The sequence below is a fragment of the Fimicolochytrium jonesii genome (genome assembly GCF_025526975.1).
Source record: "Fimicolochytrium jonesii strain JEL569 chromosome Unknown EV422scaffold_3, whole genome shotgun sequence".
NCBI lineage: Eukaryota > Fungi > Chytridiomycota > Chytridiomycetes > Spizellomycetales > Powellomycetaceae > Fimicolochytrium > Fimicolochytrium jonesii.
In genome coordinates, this window is record NW_026515670.1 from 1,006,169 (window position 1) to 1,023,169 (window position 17,001).

At 53.5% G+C, this 17,001-nt stretch overlaps 4 protein-coding genes across 4 annotated transcripts; 1 reads left to right on the top strand and 3 right to left on the bottom strand.

Moving 5' to 3' along the window:
* The first annotated feature begins 459 nt into the window (after window positions 1-459).
* EV422DRAFT_517295 (CPSF A subunit region-domain-containing protein) lies at window positions 460-6,791 on the top strand. Its single transcript, XM_053069440.1, has 8 exons — window positions 460-703; window positions 1,056-1,241; window positions 1,313-1,393; window positions 1,469-1,620; window positions 1,687-1,830; window positions 1,901-4,235; window positions 4,300-4,968; window positions 5,057-6,791. Exons 1-8 carry the CDS (start codon window positions 509-511, stop codon window positions 6,521-6,523), a joined length of 5,229 nt encoding a protein of 1,742 aa, XP_052928765.1. The 5' UTR covers window positions 460-508; the 3' UTR covers window positions 6,524-6,791.
* A 37-nt stretch (window positions 6,792-6,828) lies between these two features.
* EV422DRAFT_243797 (uncharacterized protein) lies at window positions 6,829-9,159 on the bottom strand. The gene is made up of 3 exons (XM_053065678.1): window positions 7,904-9,159; window positions 7,691-7,838; window positions 6,829-7,610 (listed from the first exon to the last, which is right to left on the bottom strand). The coding sequence occupies exons 1-3, from the start codon at window positions 9,020-9,022 to the stop codon at window positions 7,219-7,221; spliced, it is 1,659 nt and encodes a 552-aa protein (XP_052928766.1). The 5' UTR covers window positions 9,023-9,159; the 3' UTR covers window positions 6,829-7,218.
* Window positions 9,160-9,332: 173 nt separating this feature from the next.
* Window positions 9,333-13,828, bottom strand: EV422DRAFT_517301 (uncharacterized protein). Its single transcript, XM_053069441.1, has 17 exons — window positions 13,344-13,828; window positions 13,060-13,268; window positions 12,668-12,999; window positions 11,922-12,587; window positions 11,709-11,798; window positions 11,589-11,646; window positions 11,499-11,524; window positions 11,332-11,430; window positions 11,212-11,262; window positions 11,104-11,129; window positions 11,026-11,044; window positions 10,792-10,953; window positions 10,532-10,724; window positions 10,109-10,452; window positions 9,968-10,036; window positions 9,812-9,906; window positions 9,333-9,745 (listed from the first exon to the last, which is right to left on the bottom strand). The coding sequence occupies exons 1-17, from the start codon at window positions 13,547-13,549 to the stop codon at window positions 9,463-9,465; spliced, it is 2,928 nt and encodes a 975-aa protein (XP_052928767.1). The 5' UTR covers window positions 13,550-13,828; the 3' UTR covers window positions 9,333-9,462.
* Window positions 13,829-14,232: 404 nt separating this feature from the next.
* On the bottom strand, window positions 14,233-16,536 carry EV422DRAFT_503831 (uncharacterized protein; the record flags this gene model as incomplete). Its single annotated transcript, XM_053068378.1, has 1 exon — window positions 14,233-16,536. One exon carries the CDS (start codon window positions 16,534-16,536, stop codon window positions 14,233-14,235), a length of 2,304 nt encoding a protein of 767 aa, XP_052928768.1.
* Window positions 16,537-17,001: the final 465 nt, after the last annotated feature.

Sequence of the window (17,001 nt, forward strand, 5' to 3'; positions counted from 1 at the left end):
AATGGTTCGTTTTAGATCTTGAGAGTAAACTCATCGACGCGGTCTCCGTGAGTCCGTGCTGCGCTCCATTCAATTCACGATGTCCCGCTGCGTCGCTGCCGAAGCTAGTCTGGGCCAAAGTGACAGAATTGTTCGGAGCTCCTTTCGAATTCTGGTTCTTAGATGGACGGAGTTTGGCGGACCCAAGGGTGTCTGTGTAGGAAGTGCGACATGCGAAGGCCTGGGCGGCGACAGAAGAAGTGGAATCCGTAGACTCCGTACGAGGTCGAGACCAGATCTGAGCTGGAATGCGGGAATGGCCATCTCATCACACGGAGGTTGAGACACTTCGGGAGAGGCCTGCGGACGAGGCCGACGCGTTCTTGCATTGAATATAGATGTCACGTGCGGAATGTGTGGTTTAATTGTCGTCTTTGATGCAGCCTTTCATGCTTTCGATGAACGGGCGACCCTCCATATGGTTTGCATATTCCCACTCAAGGAAGCAACGGTGCCATCCTCATCGACAATGTCCTCCTCCTACAGTCTCTACAAAGAGCTCCTGCCGCCAAGCGGTATCGAGCACTCGGTCGACGCCCGGTTCGTCTCGCCGCACGTCACTAATCTCATCATAGCGCGGGGAAATGTGCTGCAGATTTACGACGTCGTTGAGGAGGATCTGATAGGTGGGGTCGATGGACCAGACGAGAGCCAGCACGAAAAGGTAGGGAAAGGGCTTTGGGGTGATGTGGGCGCTGGTCTGGACGTGTGGGATGGACGAAAGTTTGCTGGGAAAACGCGGGGGGATCTATCACGACGGAACAGCTTTCCTGGGACGGCGTAGATTTCGGAAGAGGGACCGCCGTCATTGGCAGGGCGGGAGTTGAGGAATCTGTTGGGGCCGGCCGGTCTGGTTGAATGTAGAATATGACATTTTTCAATATACAATGTTATTACAACAAACTGGTCCTAATTGGTTGAATCTTCCATGGACACGCACACGCATCGAATCGCTCGAGCCAACGTTTCTCATCGTTGGCTTCTTCTCTTCCGCCCCCTTCGCACCTTATGCTTAGGGTCATCTAAAATCGGAATCGGCACATACGTGGAACTCCCCAAGACCGCGCAAGGTAGCCAAGCTCAATCTGCACGCGGAGTTCAGACTTCAAGGAAATGTAACCTCGATAGGGGTGGTCCGCACAACAACTCCGGTCGGTTTACTAGGAATGGACAGTTTACTCTTGAGTTTCAAAGATGCAAAGGTTTGTACATAACATCTCGCCACGGGAGAGAACTCGACTTCATATCACAGCGTTCTAACCCTATGAGGCAGATGTCGTTGATAGAGTTCTCAACAGCAACTCAGAACATTGTCACTGTGTCAATACATTACTATGAGCGTGAGGAATTCAAGGTACGGAACTGAGATCAGCACCTCGATTGCTATGGGCCAGAGGGCGACTAACATCGTGCTCACGGCCTCAACTAGAAAGAAACTCAGGTCGAGAAGTTTTGTCCGGAAATCCGAGTAGATCCGCAAAATCGATGTGCGATACTACAATTTTACAGCGATCGACTAGCCATTCTGCCTCTCAAGCAGGATACGACGGTTCAGGTGATGGAAACGGACGACGCAATGAGGTAGATCAGCCTTGATTTCCAATCTTATGCCAGACACGGCGTTGACCAGAATGTTTTGTGCTTTAGCAAACATCCGTTTCAGCCAAGTTTCGTCGTGCCGTTCTCCGCCATCGAGCCAAAGATGAGAAACGTTGTTGATATGGTGTTTTTATATGGCTACCTGGAACCCACATTGGCGATCTTGTACGAGCCCGTTCAGACTTGGGGAGGGTATGTCGATGTTCTCTCGTGTTTTGCTCGCAATATCCATGCGCTGATACAGCCATATGTATGCTTGCAGACGTTTAGCCGCCCGAAGAGATACTAAACGTCTCATAGTCATTTCCCTCGACCTCGATCAGAAAAGCTACCCCGTACTCTTCAGAGTAAATCACCTTCCCTACAATTGCTTCAAGCTGATAGCCGCACCATCCCCAGTGGGTGGTGTTCTCACATTCTGTCCCAATGCCATCATTCACGTCGACCAGACCTCTGTACCCGGAATCGCTTGCGCCGTCAATAGTTACTATGGGCGCGAGGCTACCTTTCCTCCACCGCCAAGTTTGGAGTCCGTCGGACAGGACTTTGAGACGAAGAACCCCCTGTATGACCCTGCGAACGTTGCGGATTACAAACATCTCGGTCTGTCATTGGAGGCGTCAGAACCTTTCTTTCTCAACCCGGACACTCTTCTCGTTGTCCTCCGCACTGGGGAGATGATTATGCTGGATCTGAAGGGAGGGGAAGGCGTGGGCAGGGGGTGGAAGCGGCGGAAAGGCGGGGTGAAAAAGTTCACTCTTACCAGGCTTGGGTTGGAGGCCATCATGCCATCCTGCGGAACACGGTTCGGACCGATTGGAGCCAGTGCAGGCAGGTTGGCCATGACCGCGAGTGCCGTAGGACGCGTTGGTGGCCAATATCAGACAAAGGACGGCGAGGCGACGTACGGCTACTTCTTCATAGGCTCTAGAGTCTCCAACGCGATGCTGGTCCAGTTCAACGAGATCCATAGCGAAATCATTGTCGAAGCAACGCCAAAAGCAGAAACCGAGTCAAACGGTTCGATTCAAGATGTCGATATCGATGATGACGATATCTACGGATCGTCCATCCGCACTGTCTCGGCTTCCATAACCCCTTCAGTCTCAACGACCACAAAGGTGGACGACGTCAAATTCACATTCCGGATATGCGACTCGTTGGTGTGCAAAGGGCCGATTCGCGATGCCGCTGTCGGCGAACCCATCGTCTACTCGACGCACCCGTTCTCGACCAGCCCGGAACATCCGACTGCCAACCTTGAGATCGTGACATGCACGGGGGAGGCACGCTCTGGTGCGCTGGGCGTGTTGCAATGCAGCGTCCGGCCGCAGATCATATCAAGCTTTGATTTGGGCGTTACGGATATGTGGACCTTGCGATGTGCGGATTCGAAGGATGAAGCCAGAAAGCGACAAGGGTCTGCAGCGATGGAAGTCGATAGGAACCCTGACTCCCCAGAAGCAAAGACAGACCTTGGCGAGGAAGATACCTCCCGGCACAAGTACATGTTCTTATCGGACGACACTCGCACGATCGTCCTGCAGACGGGCGAAGAGTTTTCCGAGGTCGAAACCGGAGAGTTTTATAGAGATGGCCCAACGCTCACCGTCGGCACCGTACTGGCTGGTCGCGCGATCATCCAAGTTTACCCACGCGGCGTTTTCGTGCTGGACACGGATGGCCAAAAGATCGAAGACATGCCTTTCGGGCACGAGGACCGATGGATTGTGAGCTGCAGCATATTGGATCCATATGTCATGCTATTGACGAACTTTGGCGAGGTGGTTCTGTTCACGTTGGATGAGGAGACGCGAACGCTGCGGCTGCACAAGGAGCTGGCTGACTCGCCGGTTGTTTCCTGCTGCATGTACCGCGATAACAGCGGGCGCAACGCGTTCCCTTCCATCCATGAATTTCTCAAAGAAACGCCGGTAGCATCCTCACTTTCGACCACGTCTCGAACTCCGGCATCCACATCATCGTCACCACAATGCCATCAGGATCAACCGCCAGAAGATGTCGTTTCCTCGGCCCCTACTCTGCTCGCGCCTCCGGAATCCCGTAAACGAAAGAGACCGGAAGAGCTAGTTACGGCACCTAGCGCGAAGAGCCTGGACGCTGAATTGTACGGATCGGTTGCGGAGGACATGGATGACATATATGGGGTGGAGGTTGATTACTCCTCATCCACGGACGAGGACCTGCGTGACGCGGATGGGATGGATTTGGATGGAGATGCCAGCTTCAATGAGGCGGATGCGCATGGGAGTCTGGATGCGAACGGAGATGCCATTCCACACCTTGACGGCAAAAGGGACCGGGGAGATAAGAATGAGAGTCCCGAAGATATGCCTAAGCCGGGAGAGCGAACGTGGGGAGTCGTGTCTCGGCAAGACGGGTCATTGGAGATATTCCTCCTACCGGATTTTGAGCAGTGTTTCTATGTGCCTCGCTTCGATCTGCTACCGTCCGTGGTGTGCGACCACTCGCAGGCCCCAGATGCACGTGGTACACATCAAGCAGCCCTGAAGTTTGAGGAAATCGCGCTGCTGAATTTGGGACGCAACGAGAAATGTGCATTCCCGTATTTGATGGTGAGTGGACTCTCTGGCGTAGACGATGGGAACGTCTGGTGTTGACACGTATGCTCTTTTCTAGGGTCGAACAGTAGAGGCTGATCTGGTGATTTACAGATCTTACGTGCATCTCTCTACAGAGGACGAGAGTGCAGCACCTGTAACCCCCGGATCTGCACTGGTCCCGAAAATGCCGGGAACAAGTATTGCTAAGGTTCCTCGTCGCCTGGCTGTTCGATTCGTCCGCGTCTCACATGATCACATCGCACGGTCATCGACATCTCGGACGGCTGGGCAGGACATCGGAGTTCCCCCCGTAAATGCCGTATCCAGCAGCGTAATTGCAACAGACCCGCGACACTCACAAACAACGACGGCGACATCACCCGTCCAACCGAACAACTCCGCGTCGACACAACGTCGCACGCGTAAACAGCATCTGAAACCTTTTGAGCGCATCGGGCACGCGGGCGGGCTCGTGTATTCAGGCGTCTTTATTTCCGGCGAACGGCCCTGCTGGGTGATGCTAGCCAATTCAGGCGGGAATGGTCCACAGTTTAGGTTACTGAACCTCGAAGGAGATGACTACGCTGTCCATCCGGATCCGGTGTCTCTGTTGGAGCCAGTGTTACCGGTTTCGGGAACCAATGCGATTCGAGTGCATCCACAGCTCGTGGATGGGCCCGTAGCGGCATTTGCGCCGTTGAATAATGTGAATGTGCCGAATGGGTTTGCTTACGTCAACGGGGAGGTGAGTTTTCAAGGCTCGAGGCTCCGCTACCATACGCTTCATCAAGATCGATGATGAAGGAAATTGCACTCATCGTTTGGACTTTCAGGGATTACTCCGGATATGTCAGCTACCAGCACACTTCAACTACGATACCGAATGGCCATATTGCAAAGCGCCTTTCGGCAAAACCGTTCACAAAATCACATATCATCACACAACGCAAACATATGCCATTGCCACGTCAACCCCGACACCATTCTACCTTTCACAAGCGCAACATGCTGCGGCGGTTGCGGCAGGAATCATCGAGCAAGGCGACGAACTCCCAGATCAAGATCAGGCCAGAAAGAATTTTGGAGTGAAGGACGAGGACAGAGAAAAGGGGATGTACCTCCCGGAGGTTGGGTCATACGATGTGGAGCTGGTGTCGCCCGTGACTTGGGAATCTTGCGATGCCATTGCCTTTGAGCAACACGAGCACGTCCTCGCACTGCACGCTCTGGAACTGGAGAGCAAGCAGACAGCCAGCGGCCGTAAACTGTTCCTTGCGATAGGGACTGGGGTCGTCCGCGGCGAGGACTTATCCGCCCGGGGACGAATTCTCATATACGACATCATCGACGTTGTGCCCGATATGGCCAACCCGCACGCCAACCACCGGTTGAAGAAGCTCTTCATAAATGAGGAGAAGAGTCCCGTCACGGCCATTTGCAATGTGGGAGGCTACCTCCTCGCCGCCATCGGCACCAAAGTCATCATCCACACCTTCGAGGACAACGAGTCTCTCACGGGCGTGGCGTTCATCGACGTGAACATGTACGTCAACAGCGTGAGCTCCATCAAGAATCTCATTCTTGTCGGCGACATCCTCAAAAGTATCTGGTTTTTGGGATTCCAAGAAGAGCCGCCGAAACTCGCATTGTTGGGCAAGGACTACCACATGCTCGATGTGTACGGTACCGAGTTCCTCGTGGACGATACATCTCTCTCGTTCGTCGTGGGTGATGGTGACGGGAACGTGCACGTTATGACCTATGCACCTTATCACATCCAGTCTTCCAGCGGACAGAAACTGATCCGGCGTGGGGACTTCCACACTGGGCAGCACGTCAGCAAGATTATCAGGCTGGTACGATTATCCGGTTCTGCGAAGGCAACGCCAGCAGCCGGTAAATCCGCGTCGCGACCGACAAAGGCTGCAGCGAAACAGCAGGCATGCTTGAGTGCCACTTTAGAAGGCGGGCTCTCGGTACTCATCCCGGTGTCGGAGAAATTGTACAAACGCCTATATGGATTGTACTCCAAGATGGTCAACAACCTCCAACATCCAGCGGGACTCAACCCGCGCGGGTTCCGCCAGGTCCCATTGAAGGCACGGCCAGCGACTGCTGCGACGGCGACGCCAATGACCGGCCCACCCGGCCCGCGGCTCGTGCTGGATGGAGACCTACTGTATCAATTCACATCACTGTCGTTGGCGCAGCAACGCGAACTCGCTAAAGGAATCGGAAGTGCCGCAGAGAAGATCATGGACGATCTCCTGGAGGTCAACAGCGGCGTGGAATACTTTTAGGCGTACATTGTTCCGACGGAAGTGGCGTACATTACACAAGGCATTGCGCCTGTTTTTGGGCTTTTGTTCCGTTAGGGGTTGAACTTAGCATACCTTGAATCATCCCCGTTGTCTTGCAGTTTTGCAGGAGAACTCGCAAGCTTCGTACATTAGCACCTGGGATCTGATAAAACCACTAATGGTACTATCTTGAACAATTGAAACCGTCCCATTGGTACAACATGTTTCAACCTGCGCATGCACACAATTCAATTTTCGTTTTTCGGTCCAATGATAACTTCATAGGAAACAACAGCGAACTAGGATGAAATGGAATTGTTCTGGAGAAAAAGTCATCCAACAAGAGACTGTTCTTAAGTAATGCCGCGAAAAAGTCCACGCCCAACGTCTATGGGACTATTCTCCACATGCTGAGGTGAAGGGTCGATTTCAAGCTTGTCGAAAACAGAGCCAGGTTGGCGCGCCTCTCTCATGCCCATGTGGAAGAACATTTCTGCGTGTTTGTTGGTACAAGTTGCCATCATCGGCGACGCCTCAGGCAGAGGTAATGATGTTTGTTGGTATAGGAACGCCGCATCGTATCGGTGACACGAGCGTATCTTGCGCCCATAAATGTATAGCTACCATTATAACATGGTGTCCCCTACAGGCTCCTTTATCGTCTAAAATGTTGAGGAGTCTATCCCTACGGATCTTCATCCTGCACCATTCTCGCGTTCCTTCCGCATAAAATATTGCACCACAAGCGCACCGGCTATAAAAATCTCGGAAGGAAGCACGTCGTCATCTTCACCCGATGTCGCTAAGGGATGTCCATGTGCCAAGGATGCTGCATCTGCCATCCCCTTTTGGGCTTCGATTTCATACACTTTCAGCGACCATCGGTCGAGGAATCTTGAATTGGAGACCGTGTTGTCGGGTGGCCGATCGTGCGACGGCGTAGCGGTGGGCGACGGCGATGCATGTGGTGGGTCAGCGGCCGGCACTAATTGAGGCAGGGGCGAGGAAATGGTTTCTTTGCTCAAATGTCCAACGAAAAGGGATGAAACGACGTGTTGGAAACGAAAGTTCGTCCCATTGGTATCCCCTGAAAGAGAGCGCGAAAAGCATAGGGCGATTTCAGACATCCTCAAGTTGCCTTTGGAAGCAGCCATGCTCGGAACCCACCTAGCATTGCTACTGGACTTCCCTTCCATCGAAGCTGCAGCCGGGGTGACCTAGTGTCCCGATCCACCATCGCCCGTAGCACCCAACCTGCACCCCCGCAAGATAGATTTTTGCCCCTAATGTATAGGTCGTAGTTAAACCCGACAGGCTGAGTAGTGAGTCCAATATGAGTATCCAATTCAGTGATGACAGAACTGCATAAAAAGAACTCACCCCCCCCGGACGTGGTGTGATTTTCCATACAGCCCTGTTCGACTTATCGTAGATGAAGAGACTTGTATTACCGCCCGCCCGCCGCGGTCGCACCGTATACAATAGTCGGCCAGTTGTACTTGATCTAATATCGCCGCCGCCACCAAAAACGTGGGCCGTGAAGGAGATGGCCAGCTTATTTGTGTCTCCATGAACAGTCTGCGGCCGCGTTAAGGCTGGCATTTTCGGGATATGCGATTGCACCAATTTCAATCGGTTCGGATCGGACAAGGCCAAATCGGGCCCGCATGTTAAAAAGTCGCTGAGGCTTGATTTTGGTGAGTCGTTCATTGTGCGAGGTCGTCCGTACGGATTCGCCGGAGTCATCAATGCCAAGCGGACCCGATGTTGTTCAGGTGCCGCTGGAGCCGTCATAGGAGGCATTGTGTGTGGCCGCTTTTCTCGGTTCCATCGACAAGGAATGGGCGGCGGATTGTACAGGAAGTTGCTCAAATGCGCATTCTGTTTCTGTGACGACTCAGCTGCCTGCGGCGGGTCGGGAATTTTGGGTTTGGTGCGGTGAATGATGGATTCTGTGACCCCATAGGGTCCAACGAGAGCATTTTCTACATATTCGTCCCTTTCGATGCGACGCTTCGGTTCCCTCTTTGGGGCCACAGGTTCGGCTCCAGGGGCAGCTTTCGGCAATCGATATAAATAGATGGGCCCATCGTCGCCTACTGTCCGGCACACCCATTTGACAACACGTTTCTTTTTCTGCTCTCGCAGACCACTCCGGTCCGTCCGAGCAGACAACCTTGATCTCTTGCGGAGCAGCTCGTCCAGTGGCCGGTATACATGGATGCGGCAGGATTGCGCTCGACTTGAGGGTTTCGACCCGTGCGATACCTCGGTTTTTGAAGTTCCTTTGGCGGAGTCGCGCGCTGTCGAAATTTCTGGGTCTTCCGTCACAGCCGTCAAACCTTTTGTTTGGCGTGCAAGACGGTTGCCGTTGCGACGTTCGTTGCCATACGAATGCCGGACATCACCCTGTTTTGTTGTGATGGAAGGCTTCCTTTCCTTCCTGGGCTTCGACGGACTGGCGTGGTGAGCCCCACTGCTAGTATGGATATGCGACATTAGTCCTTTGTTGTGCAGGAGAGAGCCTCGGATACCCCTCACCGTATGACTGCAACACTCATTCTCGTAATTCTTTCCCAATTTGGAGCCTTCCTATAATCCGCTTTGCGAATATGCGAAGCAGATGGATATCTGTGATCGTACATCACAGTTACGCAGGGACGGGGATAGGAACGCGACCTGTGGGAACTTCAAACTTAACCTTGAGAATTACAATGGATTGACATCCCGCCCACTGTCAAAATAGGAGCATGAGCTCCACGATACCTCCCCCAAGTCAAGGACGATGCTCATGTCACAACGCAGTGATTCGGGGACTCCTTATTCATTTATATATCCGCGCCCGCTCAGGTCAAGCATGCATCATCAAGGATTGTACGTGAAATAAAGAACCCATCCTTATGAATAGCATTCAAAAAACCGAAATCCCTAGAAAGCGTCTAGTGTGATGCGATCGGCGTCGCGTCCGGTAATGTCCAGCTGGTTTCGTGGGTAGCAACGTTGAAGTAGTACACCATATCATCCCCACGGTCCGCTTTCCTCCAATCTGGCCAACCATCCACAGGTTCCACAACGGTGTCTCCACGAGCTGCTTCGTCCTCTCCCTCGTCATCCTCCTCCTCGCCGTCCGCTTCAGGCTCTGGGTAGGGCTTCCCTGTATCTGGATCGAGCACAGCAAATGTGTCCGGAAGACGCCACATCGTCTCCTTCGTTTCCGGCGCGCTAGTGAAGTATAATGGCTTGAGGCCATGAGACAGAAACGTAGACGATGAATGAACGCAGGCTTACTAGTAGTACGAAGTCCCCATCGCGGATTGGGCTCGTTTCCATATTTGTCCTGATATTTCGACCATCTCAGGTTCAAACACTTCTTGCTCGGCCTCCTGCTCGAGTTACGTTCATTAGTCCTTTGGACACACCGCTTAGCCCTCGCTGTCAGCTTACCATCTCTGAGAAGCTTCCTTGACTCCCAATCGTGCTAATGATGTCCGATTCTTTCCGTTTCAGATTCGACTTGAGAAAGAAGCGTGCGTGAGTATGAAGAGCATTTGATCAGATATCTCCCTTATTTCTCCAATCACTCACCCATCCCTTGATAGTCCCTCTCAATGTTCCACTCATGCCCATACTACTCCCGGACTTTGTCAATGTTCCCTTCTTCCCCATCGACATTGCCCAACTTACGGGGCGGGCGGACGTGCCTCCCACCTCTTCCTGGAAAGCTTGAAACTGCTGTGTGAACGCGACGGATAGCCGCTTGCTCATGTTATCGGATTTCTTCGCGTCCTCTCCGGCCGTTTTGATGGCGGATTGGAAAGCTTCAAGCCATTTTACGCGGTCTGCTTCTGACAGCACTGAAAATGTCATCGCCTTGCCCTCCGATGCGCTGGCTATCTGAAAGCCGTTCTTGAGGCCCTTCGGTTGGGGATCTGCGGTAGTCCGGCAATAGGATATCCTGCATGAGTAATTGTCTCATTGTATGGTGGACAGCATCCATCATCTTCTGACCTTTGGCCTCGTTCGGTATGCTCAGATCCGCCATATCGTAGACAGCTTCCAGAGTGTATCGCCCGCCTTTCTGTGGCGCACATATCAGAAGCACGTCCGTGAACAACAAGACGTATCGTTCTCGAGCTTTGCCGTTCGAGACACGTGATAGCAATCCATCGCGAACGTGCTTCTTTTCTTGCAGCGCTAATGGCTAATGAAGGCAATACCGCAAGTTAGCGTGAAGGCAGGACGATGAGCACAAATTTCAGGACACATACTATTGGGCTATCGATCTTCGACTGCAGGTTTATGAGCCGGTCGCGCTCACCAAGCTGACGGGTATATTCGTTCACATGTGCCACCACGCTTTCGATTTTGGTCATGGCCAGTTTGAGAGCTATGGTGTCTTTGTTCATTTTGTCAGTGTGCTTTTGCAGCTCCTGTAGATGGTACGGTGTTTATTGAGCTCTTCGTCAGTCACTGCAGGACATAGTCTGACCCGGCCTTCGTACCCGAATGAGCAATGGATATCTGGAAAAAGCGCGCATCAGCAATTGTTTGTGCCAAATGAATCACGCTGCCATACTCACTTGCATATCCTTTGTACAGGTTTGATCTTGGATGGGGTATAAGGCAAGGTTCGTTGATGAGATAACCCTGAACAGGACATTTCCTCTCGAAGAGCCTTCTTGACTTACCAGGAATGACTCCAGGCTGAGTCCACGACCTTCCGTACTGTTCATCATTTTCTGTTGAAATGAAATGTTGACATGGTCTGCGCGGTGTGACGTTCATCTGATGGCAAATACGCTACGAACGTTAAGCTGCTCCTTCTTATCCGGGTCCGCCTGCAGTTTGTGCACCAGCTTCATCGCCTCTGGATAGTTTCCGCAATACGTCGTGTAGATTTTGAATGACTGTAGTCGAGTACAGGGCACATTAGCGCGTAGGTCTCCCACAGAAACTCTGAGTTCATCGTGCCTACCTCAGATACATCCACCAATGCGTCACCTGCACATGGAAGAGGATGAGATTCTGATTTCGTGCACCTCCAACCCACACATTTAAAACGCACCGACTTCTGGTATCAGCGGATCTGCATCCCGCTTCTCGATTAGACGGCTCAACAGTTGCTAGAGTTGCTTTCCATCAGTGATGCGATGATCACTCGTAAAGTGACATAGAAAGCACTCACCTGGTTGACCGGCACCAACTGATCCGTATTTGAGAACAACGTCTGTATATCCTCTTCTTGCAGCGTCTCTTGGAGTTGGGTCTTGTGGAACTGTACATGCAGAAAGGATTGGCGTTGAGTGCACATCCACGACAATGCACCGCTCAGACGCACCCATCCAGCAGAACCTCTCTAGACGCCCACACTCGAAAATCTTCCCCTCCCGCAACTCACATTGATCATCAACGACAGATCCCGCACATAGTCCGCCTCCGTCTCAATCAACTCATACACCGCCGACAACCGCATCATCTCCTGTTTCGGCAAGTTCGCATTCTGCACCTCCGGCGGCAGCTTCGAGAACATCGGTTTCGGGCCAGCGGCGGCTGGCGCCGTCGCCGCCGCTTGGCCGGCAGGTGGGAATGGTGCACCACCGTTTGTAGATGATAGGTTGGCGAGGCCTGGCAGGTCGCCGGACATAGAAGGTGTCTGGGAGTGTCCCTGGTGGGTGTCGTCGGTCGGGTAGTCGGTGAAGAAGGAGGAGGTGCTGCGGCCGTCGATGGGCTTCGAGATGTGGGCTGGGGGTACGCTTAATCGATTGTTAGCGGTATTCCGCTCCTCTGAAGCAGCTACCGGGGCACTCGCATCGTTCTCGGATGCCACCAACACCGTTTTGGGGACGATGGACTCTGTGCTCCTCACAAGGGATAAGTCGCCGATTTTGGATAAGATGTTTTGCTGGGAGGCTTCCAGACGGTCTACGTTCTCGGCGAGCTGGGATATGGTGGCCAGGACTTCGTCGGTTAGCGTGCTGACTTGGGTTAAGACTGCGCGAGCGTCGTCCGTTGTTAGGTCTTGCGTGCGGTGAGCTGGATCGCACAGGCCTTTGATTGTATGTTTCTGCGAACGAACCCAATGTCACTATCGAAAATTCCTTTTGCCCCACGTTCTGCCCTTCCCTGAACACCATCGATACTCACAAGCTTAGCCTGAACAGCATTCATCCCACTCAGCGCCTTCGTCCCCTCCACCTCCAGCACTTCAACCTTCCTCAAAACGGCATCCAGCATCCTCTCCGCGCCTTCCTCCGCACCACCAGCCCCCTCATCCGCCTCCCCACTTGCTCCCTTATTCTGCAAAATCGCTGCCATCTGATCCTCCCGCCCATCCGCCACCTGAAACCCCTTTTCTGAGGCGAGCACTGCGAGCGCGGCGAGGGTCCGGACCATTGCGCGGTCGCCGGCGGGTGTGGCGTTGATGAAATCCATGGGGCGAATGGTGTAGCGTTTCTCGAGGCCATAGGTTGTGAGTGCTTTCGCAGGAAAATCAGTAGCCGCTGGCGAGATGGTAAATGCTAGAAACGAGCACACACCTTTCGTAAAAGCATTCAAATTCTCCACAGCCGCCACAATACTCTTCTCAGTCACAATATGCCGCACCAGCTTCGTCGCCGGGGCCGGCGAGAGCGCGTTGACGACATTGCACAGCAGTATCCCATACCGCAGCTCATTCCATAGACCGTCGTCGGTGTCGCTGCCGTCGGAGAGGGGTATGGCGGAGGTTTGTAGGACGCTTCGGAGCCTGATGGATCGATCAAGAGAGCCGTTAGAGCACTATATTGCACACCGCATCCCACATTTCTTCCCGCTAACGCACCAGAAAGTCACCAACGGCCTCAACGCCCTCGTAACACCATCCCCACCACCTTCCCGTTCCTCCGACCGCTTGGAGACATCGTCCGGTAGCCCCGATCCGCTGCGTGGGATAGACGCGGACTGGTGGGTTTGTTGGTGTTGTTGCTGTTCATGGTGCTGTGCTTCCCCTTCCTCGGCCCGTTGGGCGTGCTCGACGTCTGCGCTCATTGGGCTGGTTCACGGTCGTGCTCTTTGACACTGAATCGAGTTCCGTTCAGGCTGGAATAAAAGAGGGCCAAAGTGGTATGCTGTTGATGTGTGTTTGCGAGTGTGCACCATATAACCCAAAGCGGTGACGTCCAAACGAGCCAAGACAGGTGATTTTCAAACTTCACCCAGCGCCCCGGAAAAAGCTGGTACAGACTGCGCTATGTCATGCAATGCCACCCGGTACGGTGAGGTAGGGCTTTTATCAAACCAGTGTAATAAGAATGTGCGACATATGGGAACTGTCTGCATTGTCTGAATTACGTTTTTGGTAAAATGACAGACAATCGACAGCGCGTCTTGGCACCGACGTGCGCTGGTGGTATCCGAGATCCGCCTCGGCAAAAGCGAAAAAAAGTCGACATGATAACTCAGTTTTCAGCGCCTGCACCTCACGGAAATATGATTTCGGGCTCTCAAGAAACCCCCGCAAAAAAAAAGTAAAAAAAAAGAAAATATAGAGTGGGGAAGTATAGGCCTTTCACACGGCGAAGGCCGGTACGCATGGCGGGGTTCCGCATATCAAGTGTGGGATTTCACGCATATAACCCATATCACGCGTACAAAGAGAGCGAAGGGAAAATCGCCGCTAAATATATGTGTGATGAGGAAAAAGTATCGTATACTGAGAGGAATCAAAGAACTCAAAATGCCGTGAACCGCTGGTGCTGGGTGGTAGCAGGAGTACCATTCGGCGCATGGCTGTGATGGTGGTAGCCGACGGCGGACTGGAACTGGCGTGCGAAATCAAAGGTTTCTGATGTTGATGCGGGCGGAGCGGGGTAACTGTTAGTAGCGTCACCGTTGGGGAAATACGCGCCGTGGGTGTCGATTCCGTTGGGAATCCCAGCGGCGTGGGTGTGATGGTGCGCGTGCTGGGCGGTCGTGAACGGGTGGGTGGTGCTGTGTGTAAATGATGGTGGGTAGTGGTACGAGCTGCCCGCAAACAGGTCGTCCATCCGGTATAGCGAATCACCACCCGCCCGCTGCTGCTGCTGCTGGTTGTTGTTCTGGTGGCCGTTTAAAGAAGGGAGCAACTGCTGCTCGCCGACCCCCGGGCTGGTTGAATCGGCAAGGCGAGCATGATAGCCTCTGAAGAACTCCTCTTTCTCTTCTTGTGTGATTTCAAACTCCTTCTCATCCACGTCTGAGTCGTAGTAGGCGGCCTTGTTCCATCCAAGGGAGCGCAGGAAGGCTTCTTCGCGTTCGAGAGATGCCGAGTACTGGAAGGCTTGCTTATACGGGTCCGGGCTGGGACGTCTGGCTCCTGAGGTGGAGATCGGGCTTGTGCTGGGGATGATGCCTGAAGGAGACAGGGTCGCGGTCGTGTCGCGAAGAATCTCGCCGAGGATGTCGTCTTCGTTCAGGTTCAGTAAATCTTTCGTTTCGACCTTGGGGACCGAAGCGGAAGGGAAAACCATTGGCGAGCTGGTGAAGTCACGGCCGGAGTCTTCTGGAGGCACAGCATCGAGTGTGGACGATCGAATGCTGCTGGCGATACTGTGAGACGAAGCGGATGAACGAAGCACAGGCTCCGTAACAGCGGCAGGCAGCGTGTCGGTGCCGTCCAGCTGGAACAAGTTTTCGTCGTCCTCATGCACTTCAATGGTCGGCGACGGGGTGACAACCGCATTTGTAGTGCTTGGATGGGACCCCGACGCTTCGCTGTCGCCTTCCGAGCCTTCCGCGTCGGTCGAGTGACTCTCAGGGTCTTCGCACGAGATATCAATGGTCTCTACCAAATCATTTGCATCAGAGGCTGCAGATTGTGGCGAGTTTTCGGTATTTCCATCGCCTTTCGCGTCAGGTATCACCACTTCAGTTTTCCCCTCGTCGAAGCCATTCGGCATTCTTGGCGATGCTTTCAGAGTGCTACGGAGCTTTGGTCGGTTGGCGATCATCACAGGTTTGGTCGCTTTGCCACTCTGATTCGTGAAGGCTTTGGACGACAGAACAGAGGGCCGGGGGTTCGCTCCTGCGGCTTTGGTGAATGTGGCAGAGCGACTCGGCGCAGGGGGTAAAAGGCTCTTGGAGGCCGATAACGATTTGCTTCGTTCACGCATCGACGAGCTGTTCTTTCCGTAGGACTTTGGCTTGTCCAACCTCGGGATCAGTGCCTTCAGACGAGCAATTTCTGCCGCCTCCTCATCGTCTGCAGCGGTATCTGCCTCCATCTCGGGTCTGTTTCCGTTATTTTGTGGTGGCTGAGCAGCAACGATGGAAGACACAAGGTCGGGTTTTCCCCAGACTTTTCCTGTAGGCCCTTTTGCTTCGACCGGTGCCGGTCCAGTAGGTCTCCCTGCGTTCGCACCGTTTCCGAGAGAAGGAAATGCGTTCTCAAACCCACGCGGAGCTGCTTGTCGCCTCTGCTGCTGCTGAGTAGGTTCAGGAGGGGGCGGTGTTGGGCGCGATTGGCTTTCGATCGGAGCGGCCGCTACCGGCGGTTTCGAGAATGCTCCCAATGTCGCGGAATTCAACTGAGGCCACGGTTGCTGTCTGCTCGCGGGCGATAGAGCAGCCAAGTTCGGCGTAGACATCGACATAGAGGGATTGCTGCGCCAGGCGGATGCAGGAGCGTTCGGTTTATTTTGCGAGACGCTTCTTTCCCGATCCCGTTTATCGCTACGTCTTCCTATGTGAGGAGAGTTGCCGGAAAGCAAGGAGCCAGCCGCGGGAGCCGGGCCCAAGCCATTAGCTCCCGATGAGGCCAAGCTCCCAGTGGATTGTGGCCTCGGCTGTCCCATTCCGCCGCCAGGTCCGAGAACTATGTCTTTCGTTCCGAGGGTAGAGAACGTTGCTCCATTACTGGGGCCACGGGAGAGGATTTGCTTGCCATTTGCATTCGTTGTGGCACCACTGTTCTGCCCCCGACCTGGAGTAGCACCCCCATCACCATGTATGGACGCCCGGTAGTCTTTGGCAGGCCACCGAGGCATACCTTGATCCATGAGCCGTAGGAAAGGATTTCCGCCCCAAAGGAGGACGGGTCAAGGCAAAGCCAGCCCACCACCTGAAAGCCTGCTACGAAAGCCGAGGAGGTGGGAAATGAAACAGACCGAATGTGTAGAGATGCTTGCCAAGGATGGTCGAAATATATGCACCGGTAGCACCGTAGTGGGTTCGATTTCCAAACACCGAGAAGTCCTGCCGGATTTGAGGTCACCTGGAAATGGAGATATGGTTCTGTCGGCCAAGATCGCGGGTCTCGTATATAAGCAGATCCCAAGAAAGCTTCTGCCGTGGTTAACTGAACTGAGTGATTGAACGAGCGAAGGTGAGCGTAGAGATAGCAAGTAGTCTTGAGCTGGTCTTCGTCCGCTAGTAGTTATCGAGTTTTGTAGCTCCCGCGGCAGGGACGGTGGCAACCGGATTGTTTGGTCGGTTACTGGGCAAACCTCAATCGAAGAGTCTGT

Excerpts from the sequence above, each read along its gene's own strand:
- EV422DRAFT_517295 (XM_053069440.1), top strand. The coding sequence starts at position 509 with ATGTCCTCCTCCTACAGTCTCTACAAAGAGCTCCTGCCGCCAAGCGGT. Across the intron at positions 1,242-1,312 it reads TGAGTTTCAAAGATGCAAAG|ATGTCGTTGATAGAGTTCTC; the intron begins GTTTGTACATAA and ends CCTATGAGGCAG. Across the intron at positions 1,831-1,900 it reads CCCGTTCAGACTTGGGGAGG|ACGTTTAGCCGCCCGAAGAG; the intron begins GTATGTCGATGT and ends GTATGCTTGCAG.
- EV422DRAFT_243797 (XM_053065678.1), bottom strand. The coding sequence starts at position 9,022 with ATGTCGCATATCCATACTAGCAGTGGGGCTCACCACGCCAGTCCGTCG. Across the intron at positions 7,839-7,903 it reads TCACACCACGTCCGGGGGGG|CCTGTCGGGTTTAACTACGA; the intron begins GTGAGTTCTTTT and ends CTCACTACTCAG. Across the intron at positions 7,611-7,690 it reads AAGTCCAGTAGCAATGCTAG|GGGATACCAATGGGACGAAC; the intron begins GTGGGTTCCGAG and ends GCTCTCTTTCAG.
- EV422DRAFT_517301 (XM_053069441.1), bottom strand. The coding sequence starts at position 13,549 with ATGAGCGCAGACGTCGAGCACGCCCAACGGGCCGAGGAAGGGGAAGCA. Across the intron at positions 13,269-13,343 it reads AGGCCGTTGGTGACTTTCTG|GCTCCGAAGCGTCCTACAAA; the intron begins GTGCGTTAGCGG and ends TCGATCCATCAG. Across the intron at positions 11,647-11,708 it reads AGTTGGTGCCGGTCAACCAG|CAACTGTTGAGCCGTCTAAT; the intron begins GTGAGTGCTTTC and ends AAGCAACTCTAG.